The sequence below is a fragment of the Leptodactylus fuscus genome, chromosome 1 (assembly GCF_031893055.1).
Source record: "Leptodactylus fuscus isolate aLepFus1 chromosome 1, aLepFus1.hap2, whole genome shotgun sequence".
Lineage (NCBI taxonomy): Eukaryota > Metazoa > Chordata > Amphibia > Anura > Leptodactylidae > Leptodactylus > Leptodactylus fuscus.
In genome coordinates, this window is record NC_134265.1 from 212,380,154 (window position 1) to 212,399,085 (window position 18,932).

Sequence of the window (18,932 nt, forward strand, 5' to 3'; positions counted from 1 at the left end):
TTTTTTATGCCAGCATTGTGGCATCAACGGTGCAGTATAGTAGAAGGTGATGGCTGAGTGGTGGTAGATGTGGCAACTTGAGTGGCTGTACGGCATGAAATGATATGATGAACCGGGCCGCGTGTCTGGTTGAGTGGTGGTAGCTGTGGGAATAATGTGATGCAATGGGCCACAATAGATGATGACAGACTGTTTAGGAAAGTTAGAAGAAGATCCCACTAAGGCGTAATTATCTTATGCAAGATGAATTTATTCAGAAGATGATGATAAACACACAATATAGTGCACGTGTAAACGTTTTCTGCTTACAACAAACCTTCCTCAGATTCCCTCTATGGTCACAGTGCCAGCTTTAAAGAAGCATCAAGATAAATTGGATGATGTATGGTATCTGAACAAATCCTTAAAGGGGCTCTATCACTGGGAAAAGTCATTTTTTAACTAATCATATCCTTGCATAGCCTTTAGAAAGTCTATTCCACACTTACCTTTGGTATGTAGATTGCCTCAGTGGTTTCTGAATAAGTCTGTTTTTATTCATATGCTAATGAGCTTCCAGCCAGCTCAGGAAGTTCCCAGCAGCCTCCTCTCTCCTATTATCTCCTATGTGTGTGTGCAAACAGGAAGCTGAGTCATCATCAGCAGCAGCAGCCTGTGCATAGGAAACAACAGGACAGGCATCGTGCACCAGTCTAATTAGCATATGAATAAAAACAGACTTATTCAGAAACCACTGAGGCAATCTATATACTAAAGGTAGGTGTGGAATATACTTTCTGAAGGCTATGCAAAGGTGTGATTAGTTAAAAATGACTTTTCCTAGTGATAGAGTCCCTTTAATCAACATCAATGTCCAATGCGGTGCCCTAATAGGGTTACAGGCAGGTTAATGGTATCCCCGTTTCTATATGGATTAAACCTTAGCCTGTCCTGATAGTGGTCTTCCAGGAAAACAAGTTGGTGGCGTGGAGGAAAGGAGTTAGAATCAGCAGTGCAGTAAATGGAACATGATGAACAGTGTGGCAGCTCTATTCAAAGGCATCAGCTAGAGGTGTGTGAAAATCCTCATGGATGCATGTCTGATTAATTTTGACAAAAGTAACTTTTTGCATGGGGTCAGAGTTATCTGCTGAACCATACGAGCACTCTAAGTACAACTGTACCTGCAGGTGCAGTTAATGGAGGCCAATTTCCTGTTCTGGCCCCACTTGGCACTGCCACCAGAAAAAATTCTGGTTCATCATGTTCCAGGTGCTTTACATTCTGCTTTTACTCTTGACACTTTGCTGTGGCACTGACAGCAGAGGTGGGGAGGCTGGCTGAGTGAGATGGACTGGGAGCAGACAGTGGCCACCTGGGTTGACTGGCACTTGCAATGCTCTTGCTAAATGCTGAGCAAAGTTGGTTATGCAGTCTATATGATGACATTCCAATGTTTATTCCCTTGTTTTGGCCTTATAACAAGGGTCTTCAGTACTTGCTTGATGCTAATAATACTCTTGTCACTGTATAAGCAGTGGAGCACTCAGGTTGCCATGCTTGTCAACATGTATCTTCATGCTTGTGAACATGTGGTGGAACTAGCACCTGGCCTTGTTGTTTATGTGGAATGTGGCTGCTGCCACTAAAAACATTGACCCAGAGGGCCATAAAAATCATGTAATTTTCTTGTCCATAACTACTGCTCCATATGTCAGTGGTGGCGTGCACCTTTCCCTAGACTGACATATTCAGGGAAAGGCCCACATTCTCTGATGCATGGTGATACAAAGCAGGGATAGCTTTCCTAGAGAAATAATACCTGCTAGGTATCCTCAATTGAGGTCATTAGTTGTCAAAATCCACTAATTGGTGCAGCAGTGACTGCACTGTCATTAACTTGGCCAGGTGCAGGTTAAGTTGCAGAACCGCAATATAACTGGGTGCATATTTCATTTTCCTGGACACTAATTCCCTCATGGATGACCAGCTTTGGCATGGAGGAGTAGTATAAGAAACAGTTGGTGATGATTATAACGATGACTATGCGCTAGATTACAGGAGGAGTAGAACATTCTCTCCCACTTTCCTTGCTAGTGCCACTACCAAGTCTATTTTGCCAAATAAAATGGCAATGCCTTTTTGTATGAGAACTCTGGGGAAGTTAGCTTGGTAGAAGCAGAGGTATGGACTCAACCAGTTAGAGAAAGGGACACAAATCTTTCAACAGGACAGACCCAGCCAATTCCTCTCCTCCCAGTATCTGCCCTGAAGTGGAGGCTCTGCAGCCTTTTATGGCCCAGTAACGAGTCTATGACCCACACCTGGGCTGCAGCTTATTGAAGATCCGCCCTGGACCACACATAAGTCAGGAATCTGGGAGAGATATACCATGACTCCCGCATTCTGCCTGTCACCTTCTCACAGAACATAGAAATGTAGTTCCTACATTTGCTGGCAGACCTTGCACACTGCCATGAATTTATCATTTGCTGCTGTAGAAAAAATTCCCACTCAGGAGATTGCCATATGTAGTTGCTGCAACAAACACCAGCAGCAGCAGAAATGTCTCTGCTACTACCACCACCAGTGTCATCCCCACCCTGTGAGCTTCTCCTAGGTCTTCCCCAAGCAGGCTCTTTGGATATTAGGCCTGTGGATTGGCTGGAATCCTTACTATTATCACTGCCACCACCATCTTCATCTGATGTCACACTAACCCAATTGCCAGGTGCTATCTGCCAAAGAATCATCAGTGTTAATTTCATTGTTTTCCTCCATTTTTTTTATACTTTGTGGCCATTTAAAACAATAATAATTATCCTATTAATATTATAAATGTGAAAGTTTGTGAGTGTGTGGGTTTGTGTGTTTGGATGTCTGGATATTCGGATGTTTGTTCCTCAATCACTGAAAAACCGCTCCACCGATTTGGCTCAAATTTTCCACAAACATAGTTAATACACCCGATTGCACAATAGGCTACTTTTCATCACAATAACGCACATCCGTTTTTCCCAGGACCCACACAAAAGGCCCATAGCAAGCCCTAAAACTTCACATTCCCCTCTACAGCCTAGCCCCTAACCACACACAATTACATTCACATATACTTCAGCACTTTCACACTAACCGTAATGATACTGCAGGAGCCGACCTGTTTCACTCTCCGACCCAGCCATCTTTACCAACCCCCACCACTGGGAGGATCCGCGGCACCGCCCACCAGACTACTCCACTGTCTTCACAGGAGCATGCGCACATTACACGCATAGACAACGTGTTGCCAGCACGCCACCATTTTGCGCCTCCAGCTTACACAGCATCACCCGACACACTGGCTCCAGGCCGCAACACTCCCCGACGCCACTCTCACCTCCCTGCTGTTTGCTGTTGATGATCTATCCACCGGCCCGACACTGGTAAGTGGCCAAACCATTCTTGCATTGCCAGGACTTCTGGCCTGTATACTACGCTGTACCGGCACCTTACGCTCCATAATAATCTTCCCCATCTCCCTCCGTAGCCTATCTATCTACTTAGCCTCCTCAAAACACCTCACACTAACTTGCACCGCACTTCACCCCCTTAGTATAGCCCATGCCGCTGATGTTCCTATGCCAACCACCCGCCATAGCCGCCGCTTATTGGCATAGCACCGACTTCATTTCTGCTGGCTGTGCTCCGTTGCCGGCACACGCCATTCCATTACGGCGCATGCCGGCACTTTCGCTGTAGCAGGTGCCTGGGAGCCGCACGACCCACATATCCTGCTTAACCCCCGTGATGTCCCCCATTGTTGCCCACATTCCCTACTCCGCCGCCTTCTCTGAGGTGTACCGCACCGAGCCGCCCGCCCGACATAGCCTGCTCAACCCCCGTGATGACCCCCATGATGTCCTCCATTGTTGGCCACATTCCCTCCTCCTCCGCCTTCTCTTACCTGTACCGCGCCTCCGGTCTGTCCCCCGCTGCGCGTAGGCATCTTCCTCCTGATCTCCGCTGTCTACACTGAGCTACGCTGCCGCCAGCAGGTTACTATAGCAACTACCGGGTCTCCCACGCCTCACACTCAGCTGCCTCTGTCCAGACTGCTGCAGGCTATGCTACATAGCCAGCAATAGCACTGGCACAATTAGGCAATGCATTGCAATACATTAGTATTGCAATGCATTGCATTCTTTAGCACACCCCCTGCTGTTCTCCAACCCTACTGTTTTGCAAGCTGCTGCATGCAGCCTGCAAAACACATTCACATTGTTTAACACATCATGTAAATGTATTAGCATTGTCACACATGACATTGCTACTGAGACCCCCAGGGGTTCAAGACCCCTAGGAGGTCTCATACATGCAACACACAATCAAAAAATAAATAAACAATTAAAAATAAAAAAAATAAAAAATACTGTGAAACACACACATCTTACCTAGCCCCGACTCAAAAATCGGCCACTGTACAAACACAAACCAATATTACACCTCCACGCACTGACACAATTATGCAGTGCATTGCAATACTTTACTATTCCAATGCATTGCATTAGGCAGCACACCCCCTGCTCTTCTACAACCCCATTGTTTTGCAAGCTGCGGGATGCAGCCTACAAAACTCATTACCATTCTTTGGCAAAGCATGTACGTATACCAGTTGAAATAAAAAATATTTTACATGAAAAAGTCTCACGTATTCTCTAACTTACAATAAAAACAACATATGAACTTACATTTCATCTCCCAGACCTTTTACACACTACTAAAACCTTCCCCACGACTGTATTTACACAGCGGGTACCAGCTAGTATTTTATATAAATGGTGCCAACATATTCTGCAGCACTTTACAAATCATGAGACTGAATACAATCATAAGAAAGAAATTCCAACTCTAAACTTCACTTCCAAATATGGAAAATCCCTGGATCAACATTCTTTCTCACCATTCTTACTCTAAAGAATCCCAGCTACGGTTAAAACATTTTTCCTAACAGGCATCAGTATAAAGAGATCATTGGAAAAATCTCTGTACTGTACATTCATATATTTTTACATCTTAAGCAGGTTACCCCTAAGCAGTCTCTTTTCCGAACTAAACAACCCCAATCTTTCTTTATACTCTAATACACCTATCCCCTTAATTTCCTTGGTCATCCTGATATGTGATGATGTATTGAACATGAGCACCAGGAAGGCACCACAATGGCTTTGTGAGAGATTGTCTTATGGGTTCCCTTAATGATTGAATACCCTCTACTGGCACCTTTTTGGACTGCCCAGCACTCCTATTTCCCTTCTTACTGGAGCAAGCATTCTCCTTACTGCCAGAGGAAGCATCTTGCTGCAGCAGTTTCACCCCTGCACTAACAGTCCCTTCATCTGCCAATTTAGCAAACTTGTTGGGGACTAACCAACCTGAAATTCTTCTCTCTACCCTGCTACTTTCTATCACTCAGCTAACTGCCTCTTGTTCCACCATGCTACCATCCCTCTCTACACTTACCCCCGTGTGTTCCTGCTCTGTGTGCAGCAAGTTCCTTTTCAAGTTATTAATACATCTATGCCGTGTAGTTTGTTCATTTAGATTCATGATCCGTGCTTCTCAAATGGCTGCTTAACCCTTAAGTCCTATCATGGTGTCTATCATACACCACTATCTTACACATATAATTATGATAGACACCATGATAGTACTTAAGGGTTAAACAGAGCATACATAGCACATGATGTATACTGGACCTTATTACATAAGCGTGGAGCACATCTAAGTAACTTGGGACTATAACACAGAAACAAATGAAAAAACGTAAGTGCATATAAAAAGTGTATCTAAGGGCTCGTTCACACTGGGGGCGGATTTTGGCATCGAGAGTGCTGGAGCTCCGGAGTCGGCTCAAATGAATGGGCCAAATCCGGAGGTTGCTGCCGCCTGAAAAAAGGGCAGCTCGCTCCTTTTTTCCACTAGCGGAAAAAGGAACGCTAGTGGTCTCCATAGACCACCATTGTATGGAGGTGGATTTTGAGGCAAAATCCGCTGTCAAAATCTCCGCCTCCTTGCTCCGTGTGAACTAGCCCTAATGAAAAGGTTTTTTTTACGATTGTAAATTCTGCTTTGGACCTCTTGTGCTCTTTGCAGATGTTCTTTTACAATTGGCATGACTGTTGAAATGCGATCCTGCATTTCCGGAAGTGGTAAAACCAAAGTGAATGCAGACAAAACACCCACTGCCTATTATCTATACATAACACTGTCATGATCTACATGCCACACCAACCGAGCACGTCTGACACGCGTTTCGCTCACCGAGATGAGGCTTTGTTTACAGAAGGACCCACAAATGCAGCATCATAGATGTGATCCTTTATTATAAATCTTATGGGAAATACTTACACTCATGCAACGAGGTGTGGAGAAAAAATAACAGCCTCTAACTTTTGGTTACCATGATCAATCTGGGGTGATGCAAGAGGAACAGGAGGAAGATGAAAAACTGGGTTAGGATTTTGGTGTTGGAGGACCAAGGATCTGTAAGGAAGAGGAACACAATCCTTTGAATGTAGTGGGGAAGGAGGGGGGGAGGGGCTTGATATGTCACAGCCAGGGAAGGAGGCTGACTCTATTTTTTTCAAGATGATAATGAATATGACAACCATGCTAACTAAGAAGACAAACTATGGCAAGCCTCCAGGTCCTTGTGCACACATGGCAGTCTATATACTTCAATATTTTCATAATGACAAGCATACTGCAGAATTAGCATAAAGCAGAAGCGTGCTCCATTACCTCTAGTCGGATTGAGGCTTTTAACACCATAGATGTCACACTCAAACATGCTGCATCTGCATAGGCTGACTTCCCGCATACAATGCAGGTCACATAGTGGGACATCAAGAAAATATATAAAAAACAAACAAACAGTTAAATGGCCTGGATTGTTACTAATTGTTAGTTATTGTTGAGGGTATTAGGTGTTAGAAGTAGTGAACCAATTTCAGGCCGGAGCCCCACATGGTGAAAATGCCGTGACAAAAAAACTTGCCATTTTACAGTCCCTGCAAAGTGGATGGGATTCTAGTGAATCCTATCCACACTGCAGAAAAATATGTAGAAAATGCTGCAATTTCCAAAACAGTTTTGGAAGTTGCAGTTTTAAAAATCACAACATGTCAATGATACCTATGGGGTGAAACAATGGGGGTTTCCTTATAGGTATAATTTAAGCAGAAAGTCTGAAGAGGAAATGTGGAAAAACTGCGATCCATTTCTGGAACGTTTTTTACTGCAGGACTTTTTTGTTGCAGCCTGCTATGTGGGGCCTCAGCCTCAAATCCCTTTTATGGCTAAGGCACCACATTGCGGAAACACAGCTTTTTTGTTGCAGATTTTGTTGCATTTTTTAAGCCAAAGCCAAAAGGAATGGAAATTTAGAGGAAGTTCTTATACACTGTCTACCAATAAGCATTTGGACACCTGTGGTAGAATAGAAAAAAAACATTTATTCCCTGTCGTCCCTACCAGCGGCACAACTGGGGTATTTTCTGCCCCTGTGTGCTGGTAGGACAGGTGGATTTTTAATTAGCCAGTATCAATTTCACATGGCTAGGATCCCTTAAAAGGACACAGCTTCCTCCCCGAAAATGTGTTTTTTTCTTCCTGTGTGGACCAGAACAGGTGGGGAGGACGTTCTGTCCTTCTAAAGCAGGGATAGGGAACGTACGGCTCTCCAGCTGTTGCAAAACTACAACTCCCAGCATGCATACTTGCTCTGCTGTTCTTGGGACTCCCATGGAAGTGAAAGGAGCATGATGGGAGTGTAGTTTCACAGCAGCTGGAGAGCCGAAGGTTCCCTACCCCTGTTCTAAAGGATCAGGACCACTTACCTGATCCAGGTGATCTTTGCTTCAAGAAGATCTGTCCCTTCAGCTTCCTCCATTCTGTAAGCTGGTGCCTGTAATAAGAAGAAGATTCTCACTTTAAGGGCACAGTTTGGTCCCAAGGACCTGGGGCAAGTTGATGTATGGTAGAGGACTCACTATGCTCCTGTTTGGAGGCAGGGAAGAGCAGCGCTGCTGCCGTGCCTCCATTCGCCCGGGGATCCTTAGGGCCGGCTGAGCGAACGCCGGCATGGGGAACCTTGGTGCCGCAGCGAGTTCTCGGCCGGTTCCTTTTTGTGGGCGCGCAATTCCGGTGCGGGCCGCATACTTCCTATGCGGCTGTCCGCCGCTGCAGGAGAGAATTCTACCTGCCTTTAATGTTTTAGGGGACTAGGTCCCCCGAGGAGAATGTTTGGTATCCTAAATAGTTAGTTATCCTAAATCTAACTCCGGTTTTCAATTAGGTTACGACTATTCTCGTTGCCGCCAGTGTAGAGGCCCCCCTCGGGATGAAGCCTCCACACATGGTGAGTAATCACACCAATTATGTGGAACCCTGGTTTTCCACTGAAATTATTACTACTTTACTTTGTTTTAGGATGATTCCTTTAAGGATATCAGGGAGTCTTTATCTCAGCTGACTAAAAATCAAAGGCTGGACTTTGAGTCATTACCGTCTCTGGAGAGACTCCATGTTGATGACAAAGCGGTCTCCTCGGACGACCAGTCATCTGATTCCAGCAGACCCATATTCCATCGGGATAAAACCCATAAACTACTGAAGTCCATCCAGTCGTGGGACCAGGATGCAGACGGGGAAGCCTCTGATAAGCGGAGGACTTTTCAAGTGGACGCTTCCATGGTCGGCCTCATGGAACAGAAATGGAAACAGCCAGAGAAAGCCTATGTCACATCTAGGACCTTCAAATCCGTTTATCCCATCAACCCATCACAGCTGGATCGGTGGGGCTCCCCCACCTAAAGTGGACCTGGCTGTTTCCAAGCTCTCCCGCAGAACCGTTGTTCCCATGGAGTATGGTTCGAATCTCCAAAATCTCCTGGACAGAAGAGTCTACACTCAAGAAGGCTTATTCTTCTGCGTCCGCCCAAGCATCAGTGGCCATAGCCTCTACCAAAGTGGCTGACAATCTGAAGGCAAGTCTGGATCGCCTCGAATGCGATATCGATTCCGGGGTGAACAGGGATGATATCCTGGCCTCCATGAGTGACCTTCGCCTAGCCTCGGATTTTCTCCATGAATCATCGTGACAGCAGCTTAAACTGGCTTCAAAGTCCATGGCCCTGACCACCACTGCCAGGAGGACTCTCTGGATCAAGCCGTGAAGGGCGGACGCTGCCTCTAAGTTCGCCCTATGCTCCCTCCCCTTCCAACCGGGGAAGGTTTTCGGCCAAGGGCTGGATGATCTTATGGAGGGGCTAGCCAAGGGGAAAGGTAGGTCACTTTCTCCAGCCACAAGGGGCAAGAGGCCCCCCTCCTCTAGAAGGTGAAGCTATCGCCCCCAACAGTCCCAGAGAAGCCCTAATTATCATCCAAGAGTTGCAGGTCGGGGGGTTCCAGAAAGGAGCCCAAAAAGAAACCTGCCTTTTGACGGGATGCGGCTCCCTGTGACCTTTCCTCCCGTAGGAGGATTACTTTCTGCATTTCTCGCGGCCTGGTGTCTAACCATCTCGGACCCATGGGTCCTTCAAATCATCCATCAGAGTTACGCTATAGAATTCTCTACGCCTCCTTGCGACCAGTTCACTATCACCCGGTCCCTCCCAGCCCTTCAACAAGCCTGCCTAGAAAAATCAGTGGCAGAGTACATCGCAAAGGGGGCCTTAGATAATGTCCCTCCTTCAGAAGTAGGCCGGGGGGTCTATTCACCAGTTTTTCTTGTCCCAAAATGTACAGGAGGCTGGCGCATGATAATAGATCTGAGGTATCTCAATCTCCACATCAAACAGAAGCCCTTCAGGATGGAGTCTATAGATTCAGTCACGACATTTCTTCAGCAGGAAGAAGCTATGGCTACTTTGGACCTAAAAGACGCCTATCTTCATATTCCCATCTACCAGCCGCACAGAAAGTATCTTCAGATCTCCGTACTCATATCCGGTCACAGGGAGCACCTACAGTTCACTTCTCTCCCCTTCGGCATATCATCAGCCCCCTACGTCTTCACCAAGGTCATCACCGCTGCTCTCAGACTGCAAGGCCTTTTTGTTGTTCCTTACCTCGACGACTCCGTTTACTTCAATTCTCCATCACCAGCTCCAGATAGCCATCTCCTTCCTACAGAAGTTGGGCTGGCTTATCAATTGGGCGAAGTCAGAAATTGTGCCGTCTACCCGGAAGAAATTCCTGGGATTCATCATAGATTCGCAAAGGATGCAGATCTTCCTAACCAGCCCAAGGAGAGTGAGGATAGAGACTGCCGCGCGTTACAATATGCACCGCTATGCGAGTCTTAGGCCTGATGTCATCCACGGCCAAGGCAGTCCTTTAGGCTTTATGACATTTGCATCCCCTCCAGATGGAAGTGTTGAGTGCCTGGAGCAAGTCACCATTGCACAAGAAGATCTGCTTTTCTCCCAGTTCTCCCTCTCCCTGTCCCTCCATTTCCCGATTCCACGGAGATACCAGATGACTTTGTGTTCAGATGCCCAAGCACTGGAGTCTCCTCCATCTCCTGTTGATTTTGTGGTGGTTGACCAGCAACCCACCCTCAGTGACGATGACGAGACACAGTTGCCATCAGGGCAGCCTGTTGCCATGTGCGGTGTGCAGGAGGAGGAGGCGAGAGAGGAATTGGCAGAGAAGGTGGTGGACAATGAGAACACTGACCCGACCTGAACAGGGGGGGATGTCAAGCGGGGAAAGCAGTGTCAATGTTGAGGGAGGTGCAGCATCAAAGAGGGAAGCTAGAGACAGAGGCATGTCCAGGGGCAGAGGTCAGCTGCTTCGCCGAAGCCAGGCCACACCCAGAATGGCCCAAGATGTTCCCTATTATAGCCAGCCCAGAAAAACTCCCCCATCGAAGGCACGTTCCTCGATGGTGTGGAGATTTTTCAAGGAATGCGCAGAGGACAAATATAGTGCAGTTTGCACAATTTGCCACTCGAAACTGAGTAGGGGCTCTGAAAAGAGCAACGTTTCGACCACTTCCTTGCGCTGTCATTTGGAATCCAAGCACTGGGCTCAGTGGGAGAGAGCAAGCACAGGACAATCGTTGTCCAGCGTAGCCGCCACTGCCTCTCCCACTGTTTCCAGTGCTGCAGCTGCAGTCCAGAGCACCAGCCAGGACACCGCAACATCTGGCTCCGCCACTTTGGGGACTTCTCCTTTATCCTCCCCTGTTTCTGTCTCAGCTCCTTCTCCTGCACCATCATGCACCACCTCCCAGCAACCCACCATCTCTCAGACATTTGAGCGCAGGCAAAAATACAGCGCTAACCACCCACATGCGCAAGCGTTGAACGCGCACATCTCCAAATTCCTGGCCCAGGAGATGTGGCTGTTCCAGTTTGTGGAAACTCCGGCCTTCCGGGACCTGATGAGAAGTGTGGAACCTCGCTATGCTGTCGCTATTTCTCCCGATGTGTGGAAATGTTGCAGCACTGGCGTGCATAGACGTTAGCAGTCCATGCTGAAGCTCATCAGCTTGGGGGACAGACAGCACACTGCCTCCGAGGTGAGGGATGCCCTCCTTGATAAGACAGCAATATGGTTTGAGCCACTGCACCTGGGCCCAGGAATGGTCTTGTCTGATAACGGCAGGAACCTGGTAGTGGCTCTGGAGCTTGCCAGCCTCCAACATGTTCCATGCCTAGCCCACGTCTTTAACCTAGTGGTGCAACATTTTTTAAAGACATACCCAAATGTGCACGAGCTACTGGTGAAAGTGCGGCGCTTGTGCGCCCACTTTCACAAGTCTACAGTAGCCGCTGCTAGCCTAAAAAAACTCCAGCAACGCCTACATCTGCCCGAACACCGGCTGTTGTGCGACGTCCCCACACGCTGGAACTGCAGAGTGGTTGAGCAGCAGAGACCTTTGATGTAGTACCATCTCCAAAACCCCAGGGTGCCACAAAGTCAGCTCCCTCAGTTTCTCAACCATGAGTGGCCATGGATGGGAGACCTATGTGAAATCCTACGGGTGTTTGAGGAGTCAACCAAAAGGGTCAGCTGTGACGACGCACTAGTGAGCGTAACAATCCCGCTCTTGTGTGTGATGTGAGAATCCCTCATTGCCATTAGGGATAACACAGATCACACTGAGGAGTCAGGGGTAGCAGCAGAACCGTGACAGCAGGAGAGTAGTTCCACACACCTGTCCGCTTTACAGCGTTTAATGACGGAGGAGGAGGATGAAGACGTGGCAGATGATATGATTGTGACACAGGAGGCTACCGGGGAAGTTCAATGCGTCCCATTCTTGCAGTGCAGATGGGGCGAAAGGGAGGAGGAAGAGGAGGAAATGGAGAGTGACCTTTCCGGTGGAGACAGCAGAGTCATGCCAAGTAACACTCTGACACACATGGCTGACTTCATGTTGGGGTGCTTTTCAAGTGACAAGCGCGTAGTCAAAATAATGGAGAGCAACCAATACTGGATATTTGCAATCCTTGACCCCCGGTATAAAAATAACATCTCGTCTTTTATTCCGGTAGAGGGGAGGGCCAATCGCATTAATGACTGCCACAAGCAATTGGTACAGAACATGATGGAGATGTTTCCATCAAGTGTCGTTGGCGGCAGAGAGGACAGTTCCTCTATGAGGCGAACAAGTGCTGTCCGGCCACACCCACAAGGGGTACACTGTCTAAGTTCTGGGACACGTTAATGGCACCCCCTCGCCAAACTCCCGCCACTGAGGGGTCTAGTGTCACCAGGCGGGAAAAGTATAGGCGCATGTTGCGGGAATACCTGTCCGACCACAGCCCCGTCCTCTCTGATTCCTCTGCGCCCTACACATATTGGGTGTCAAAGTTGGACCTGTGGCTTGAACTTGCCCTATACGCCTTGGAGGTGCTGTCCTGTCCTGCCACCAGCGTTCTATCCGAAAGGGTTTTCAGCGCAGCCGGTGGTATCATCATGGATAAGCGCAGCCGGCTGTCAGCTGAGAGTGCCGACTGGCTGACTTTCATTAACATAAACAGCCACTGGATAGACCCATCATTTTTGTGCCCACCAGTGTCAAGCACCCCAACATGAATTGTCATGTCTTCACTCAACCTCTACAATCCCTCCTCATATTCCAGGATAAATGGTAGTTGGAGGCTCCATAACTAAATTCCCAGCATTTAAAACAGGAATAAGAAGAGAGGGACAGACAGACATTTCAATGGTAGATAGGCCAGAGAGGGGAAAGGCTGTAGTGGTGGGTGGAGAAGTGTTTTGTGGTGGGGGAAATTAAAACAATTGCTAGGGAGATCCATTTGTTACAGCAAACAATATAGACAAATTATGCTGATAGAGCCCCACATATGCATGCATAGCCTTTAAAAAGGCTATTCAGGCATCGTTAAAGTTATATTAAACTCCCCCCCCCCCGCCGTTTTAAAATAAAACCCTAAATGTTAAATTTACCGAACGTGCACGGGGGCGCGCATTCAGGGTCCGACGTCATCTTGAGCCATGCCTCCTTTTCCAGCGATGTCCTCGGGTCCCGTCTAACTGTCGAACTAACATTGATAAAAAATGGCATGTGCAGTGGCTGCTTCTACTACTTCTACTGTGCATGCGCCTGTGCCATTTTTTTATCAATGTCAGTTCGCGAGTTAGACGGAACCCGAGGACATCGCTGGAAGAGACGTGGCTGAAGATGACGTCGGACCCTGAATCCCCCCACCTGGGCACGTTCGGTAAGTTGAACATATTCTGTTTTAGGGTTCTATTTTAAAACGGGGGTGGGGGGGTAGTTTAATCTGCATTGCACAATTCCCCAAACTCTGCTGGTTAGAGGCTCAACTCACTCCAAGGGCCAGAACACTGCTGGTGCAAGGCTCAACTAAGTTAAAGGGCCTCAATCTCTGTTGATAAGAGGCTGAAGTCACCTAAAGGGCCTGAATCTCTGCTGGTAACTCAGCTTATGGGCCTCTTACTTAATTTGGAAGGGCTTACATTAAGGACCAGGAAAGTGAATTTTGGAAGGTCTTACCACATCACACACATCCACAATGACAGTTAAGGGTGGGTACTGTTGGATTTCTCATTGCCTATTCCATCTGTGGTTGTCATGGGTAACATGATTTAAAGGGGTACTTGTTAAGATTTCATTAGAGTAAAATTTGGGTTTCTGTCCATCCAATTGGGGAGGAAAAAAGGTTTCCAGGTATTTTTCCACTTTCATAGTGTTTTTTTTTGAGTGCAGAAAGTGTGTAGTTGATAGGCTGTGATGTTGAGGTAAAACTGTGACTTGGGCTTGTTAGATGCCCCCAGGCATGCTTACCCTGCTGTCCCAGTTGCATTCCAGAGGTGTTGGCATCATTTGCTGAGGTGTCATAGTGGACTTGGTGACCCTCCTGAGTCGAACATTGGTTTCCCCCTAAACAAGTATTTTTCCCCATAGACTATAATGGGGTTCAATGTTCGATCGAACAGTCAAGTATTGAGTGGCTACTCAAATCGAACTTCGAACATTTTACTATTCAGTCATGTCTAATTGTATATGTTACCCAGTGCCGCACCTCCCATGAGGTGACCTGAAGCGAGCGCTTCAGGCGGCACTATGCCAGGGCCTCAGGGAGGGCGGCATTTTTGCTAACCTAAGCCAGTCCAGGACAAGTTGTCCTGGACTGGCTTAGCACGGAGCGGTGGTTTGGGGAGGCCACTGGAGCAGCGCTGCTCCAGCAGCCTCCCCTCACGCTCAGGCAGAGCGCAGGCAGTCTCCGGGCCTGCTCTCTGCCGGCGAACGTCGCTAAGCCCCGCCCCCTTTCGAGGTGCCACGCCCCCTCCGCTAAGCCACGCCCCCGTTCCCCCCCCCCCCCCCCCTCCTCCCGGCGGGGGCAGCTTTCTGTACTTCGCTCGGGCGGCGAAAGGAGCAGGTTCACCCCTGATGTTTCCCTATATTACTCTGGTATGTACACGTTATGGGGGAGGAAGCTGTGTCCTTTTAAGGGATTCGAGCCATGTGAAATTGATACTGGCTAATTAAAAATCCGCCTGTCCTACCAGCACACAGGGGCAGAAAATACCCCAGTTGTGTCGCTGTTAGGACTAAGGGAAACAAGATTATCTTCATAATCACTTGTTCATATTCAATAGTTGGTAGAACCCAGCAAATGTGCTTCCTTATGGATGATATTGATCAACACAATTTTCCTGGATGCTTTTTGAAATTCGGTTGGGTGTGCGGTTCTTCCAAACCTCTCTGGCCAACACCCGTTGGTCTCTATCTCCCAGTTTCCCGGGTCTGCCAACTCGGGCCACATTCCGACAATCACCATTCACCTTCCACTTCGTAATCTGGCCACTGTTGATTTTGGGTAATTCAGTTCGCTTTCTATGTCCCTTAAGGATCAACTATTTCTGTGGTACCCGACAATTCCCCCTTTCTCGAAATTGGACAATTCTGCACTTCATGGCATCTTGCATGTTACTAATGCCAATGTTGCTTCCTATTTAAACAGCAGAAGGCATGACGTACATCACGACCGCAGAAATCTTCATTTGCATGGGTGTCCAAATACTTATTGGTAGACAGTGTACTTCTACTTTCTTCTCAATCCACTCCTGGCTTTGGCTCAAAAACCGGCAACAAAATCTGCAACAAAAAAAGTTGCTTTCCACAACATGGGGCTTTAGCCTATCTTTGCTTTGCACCTAATTGAGGAAAGTACGTGCTTTATTTAGAAGCCAAGGACTCACCATGTTTCATCAATGTTCGGGCTTGCTTTATTAAGTGGCTGCGTGTTGCAGAGCTGGAGGGACATCAGGAGATCCCAGTTAAGAGCAGGGTGAATACAGATAGGAGTGGAACTGTCATGGTTCATGTAGGTACCAAAGACAGGATAAATGGTAGTTGGAGGCTCCTTAACTAGGTTCCCAGCATTTAAAACAGGAATAAGAAGAGAGGGACAGACAGACATTTCAATGGTAGATAGGCCAGAGAGGGGAAAGGCTGTAGTGGTGGGTGAAGTGTTTTGTGGTGGGGGAAATTAAAACAATTGCTAGGGAGATCCATTTGTTACAGCCAAACAATATACACAAATCTGGCCATAAAACTCTAAAGGGGCTCTATCAGCAAAATTATGCTGATAGAGCCCCACATATGCGTGAATAGCCTTTAAAAAGGCTATTCAGGCATCGGTAAAGTTATATTAAACTACCCCACAGTTTTACCTGTGCCTTTGAAGTTCGCACATCCCCACATCATCAGTGATCCACCTTCGTGATTTATAGTAGGAATAGTGTTTCTTTCATCATAGGCCTTGTTGACACCTCTCCCAATTTAATGTTTATGGTTGTGGCCAAAAAGTTAAATTTTTGTCTTATCACTCCAAATTACCTTGTTCCAGAGCTTTTGAGGCTTGTCTCTGTGCTGTTTGGTGTATTGGATGCGAGATTCTTTGTGGCATTTGCGCAGTAATGGCTTCTGGCAACTCAGCCATGCAGCCCATTTTTCTTCAAGTGCCTCCTTATTGTACATCTTGAAACAGCCACATCTTCAGAGAGTCCTGTATTTCAACTGATGTTAAGTGTGGGTTTTTCTTTTCATCCCAAACAATTTTCCGGGCAGTTGTGGCCGAAAATGAGGTTGATCTACCTGACTGTGGATTGGTCTTTGCAGAGCCCCTGAGGTTCCACAGTTTGAACTTCAGACTAGCATTATCAAATACTTGGATATCTTTTTGTATCCCTTTCCTGTTTTATACAGTTTAACTACCTTTTCCCGTAGATCTGTGGACAACTGTGTCAACTTCTGGGCATGTTATCACTAGGGTATGTGAACTTTTATGTGAACTGCCCACACGCAACCTCAGATCCTCTAAAGACCTCCTACTCCACTCTACTCTCATCCGCTCCTCACACAACCAAGATTTGTCCGATGCATCCCCCATACTCTGGAACTCCTTACAAAGACACATAAGACTGACCCCCACAATCACAGGCTTCAAGAAGGCCCTGAAGAGTCCAACCACAGTAACACTACTGTCACCACACCACATCTCTCCTCACTTTCTGTCTCTATATCTCTTCCTTTATAGATTATCATTCATATTCTCTGAAAAAAGGCCAAAACCCAAAAAATCTGCCAGTGTATGTAAACTTATTAGCACAACTGTAACAATCACTTCTAGAGATTGGAGGTGGAAGAAGGTGGAGTATCACAGTTTGTTTGTTTTTTATAGTTTACAGCACAGTTTGTTTGTTTTTTATAGTTTACTGCACTTCTCTTGGGCCTCCACTTATTATACTTCAGGGTCAGAAAGAGATTGGTGGCTTGGACAACATGATTCTGCTGACAGATGTGTGATTATATCAGTTACAGTGTACAACATTATCCTTTAGAAATTATTCATTAATATTCATCTGTAGGGAGAGAGCACCATGTAGGTGTGTGGAGTCTTATAAAGCCATTTTCGCTCCACTGTGGGGGATTGTGGGAAGAATATGCAAATGTCTTTCCCAGGATGTAAATAGGGAAACACTGCCTCAGTATGTTGCCCTCTATTGGAAGCAGCTCCCTTGAACATCATGCCCGACTTTTCAACAAGCCTTTAATTGCAATGATGATGATAATATCTCCTTAATCTGTTCTAGAAGTCTCTCATCTCTGCCAAGTCAGTTCTCCCTAGACTTGGCAAAATCCCCCATCATTACAATTAAAGGCTTGTTGGAAAGTTGGGCATGATGTTCAAGGGAGTTGCTTCCAATAGAAGGCAGTATACAGAGGCAGTGCTTCCCTATTTACATCCATGGAAACACATATGCATATTCTTCCCAATATTCATCTGCAGCAATACAAAATTTCTCAGTGTAAAATATCCTATCCTATTTCAAGCTGTGTCAGCATAATATTGTCTTTATTCTATCTTTGGACATTTTTGTATTAACTTTGTGAATATTTCTTGATATTTTTCAGCTGAATGTAATTTTTCTTGGAATTGCCCTTTTTAAAATGTTTCATCATACTGCTATAATGAAACCTGACACTGGTTGCCTTGATAATATCAGGTAAGCTTCATCTTAGTCAGTTATTATTTAAGTACTTTTTTTAAACAAAAAAAAAAAAAATATTCATGACTGGTTATATTCACTTATCACTAAGCTTAACAGCACCCTATGGTTGCATATAGAGCTGAAGGCAGGGGAAATACGGTGGCACAGTGGTTAGCACTGCAGTCTTGCAGCGCTGGAGTCCTGTGTTCAAATCCCGCCAGGAGAACATCTGCAATGAGTTTGTATGTTCTCCTCTTGTTTACATGGATTTCTTCCCATTCTAAAAAGACATACTGATAGGAAAAAAACATATATTGTGATACCTATATGGGGCTCACAATCTATGTGCTCAATTTCAGCTGGAAGAGCACAAAATTATCTAGGAGGGGGAATAATAAGTTATTGGTTGATGAATTCTCCTGTCCAGAATGTGAAGGCTATTCAGGGATCCTGTATGGTTTTGAATCTATTCAGGATGCCTCCTAATGTTCATGCAGTAGTTCATACTGGATTTAAATTCCAAGAAGTGAAGAACATATGTTGTTTCCAGGACAAAATAATGGTTACTACTAGAAAAAGGAACCATATAGTCTTGCCACAAAGTACCCCTTCAATATTTATATTGAACATTTTCATAAACTGAAATGCAAAACAACATTCAGGTTCCTAAACTTGGTTAACCTGAAATATTAGAAGTGTGGCTAGGTGGCTAGTGTGACTTCCGCCAATGTACGGGTCACTTCTAGTGGTCAGTCACCTGCTCCAAATCAGTCATGCATGTGCGCGCTCACTAAGAAAGATTCTGACACAAAGTTCAGTTTCGATCTCAGACCATGCAGCTAGACACTGAGGGTGTTCACACGGCACTGAGGTTTATTGAGGAAGTTACAGTTCTTATACAGGAGCGCAAGAGA

At 46.3% G+C, this 18,932-nt stretch overlaps 1 protein-coding gene across 1 annotated transcript in view; it reads left to right on the top strand.

Annotated features, from left to right (window-relative positions):
• ADGRL3 (adhesion G protein-coupled receptor L3) overlaps positions 1-18,932 on the top strand; it is an 877,296-nt gene that overhangs the window by 606,369 nt on the left and 251,995 nt on the right. The window contains exon 20 of the mRNA XM_075282777.1: positions 17,942-18,033. Coding sequence (XP_075138878.1) covers positions 17,942-18,033 — 92 coding nt within the window. The remainder of the gene's footprint in view (positions 1-17,941; positions 18,034-18,932) is intronic.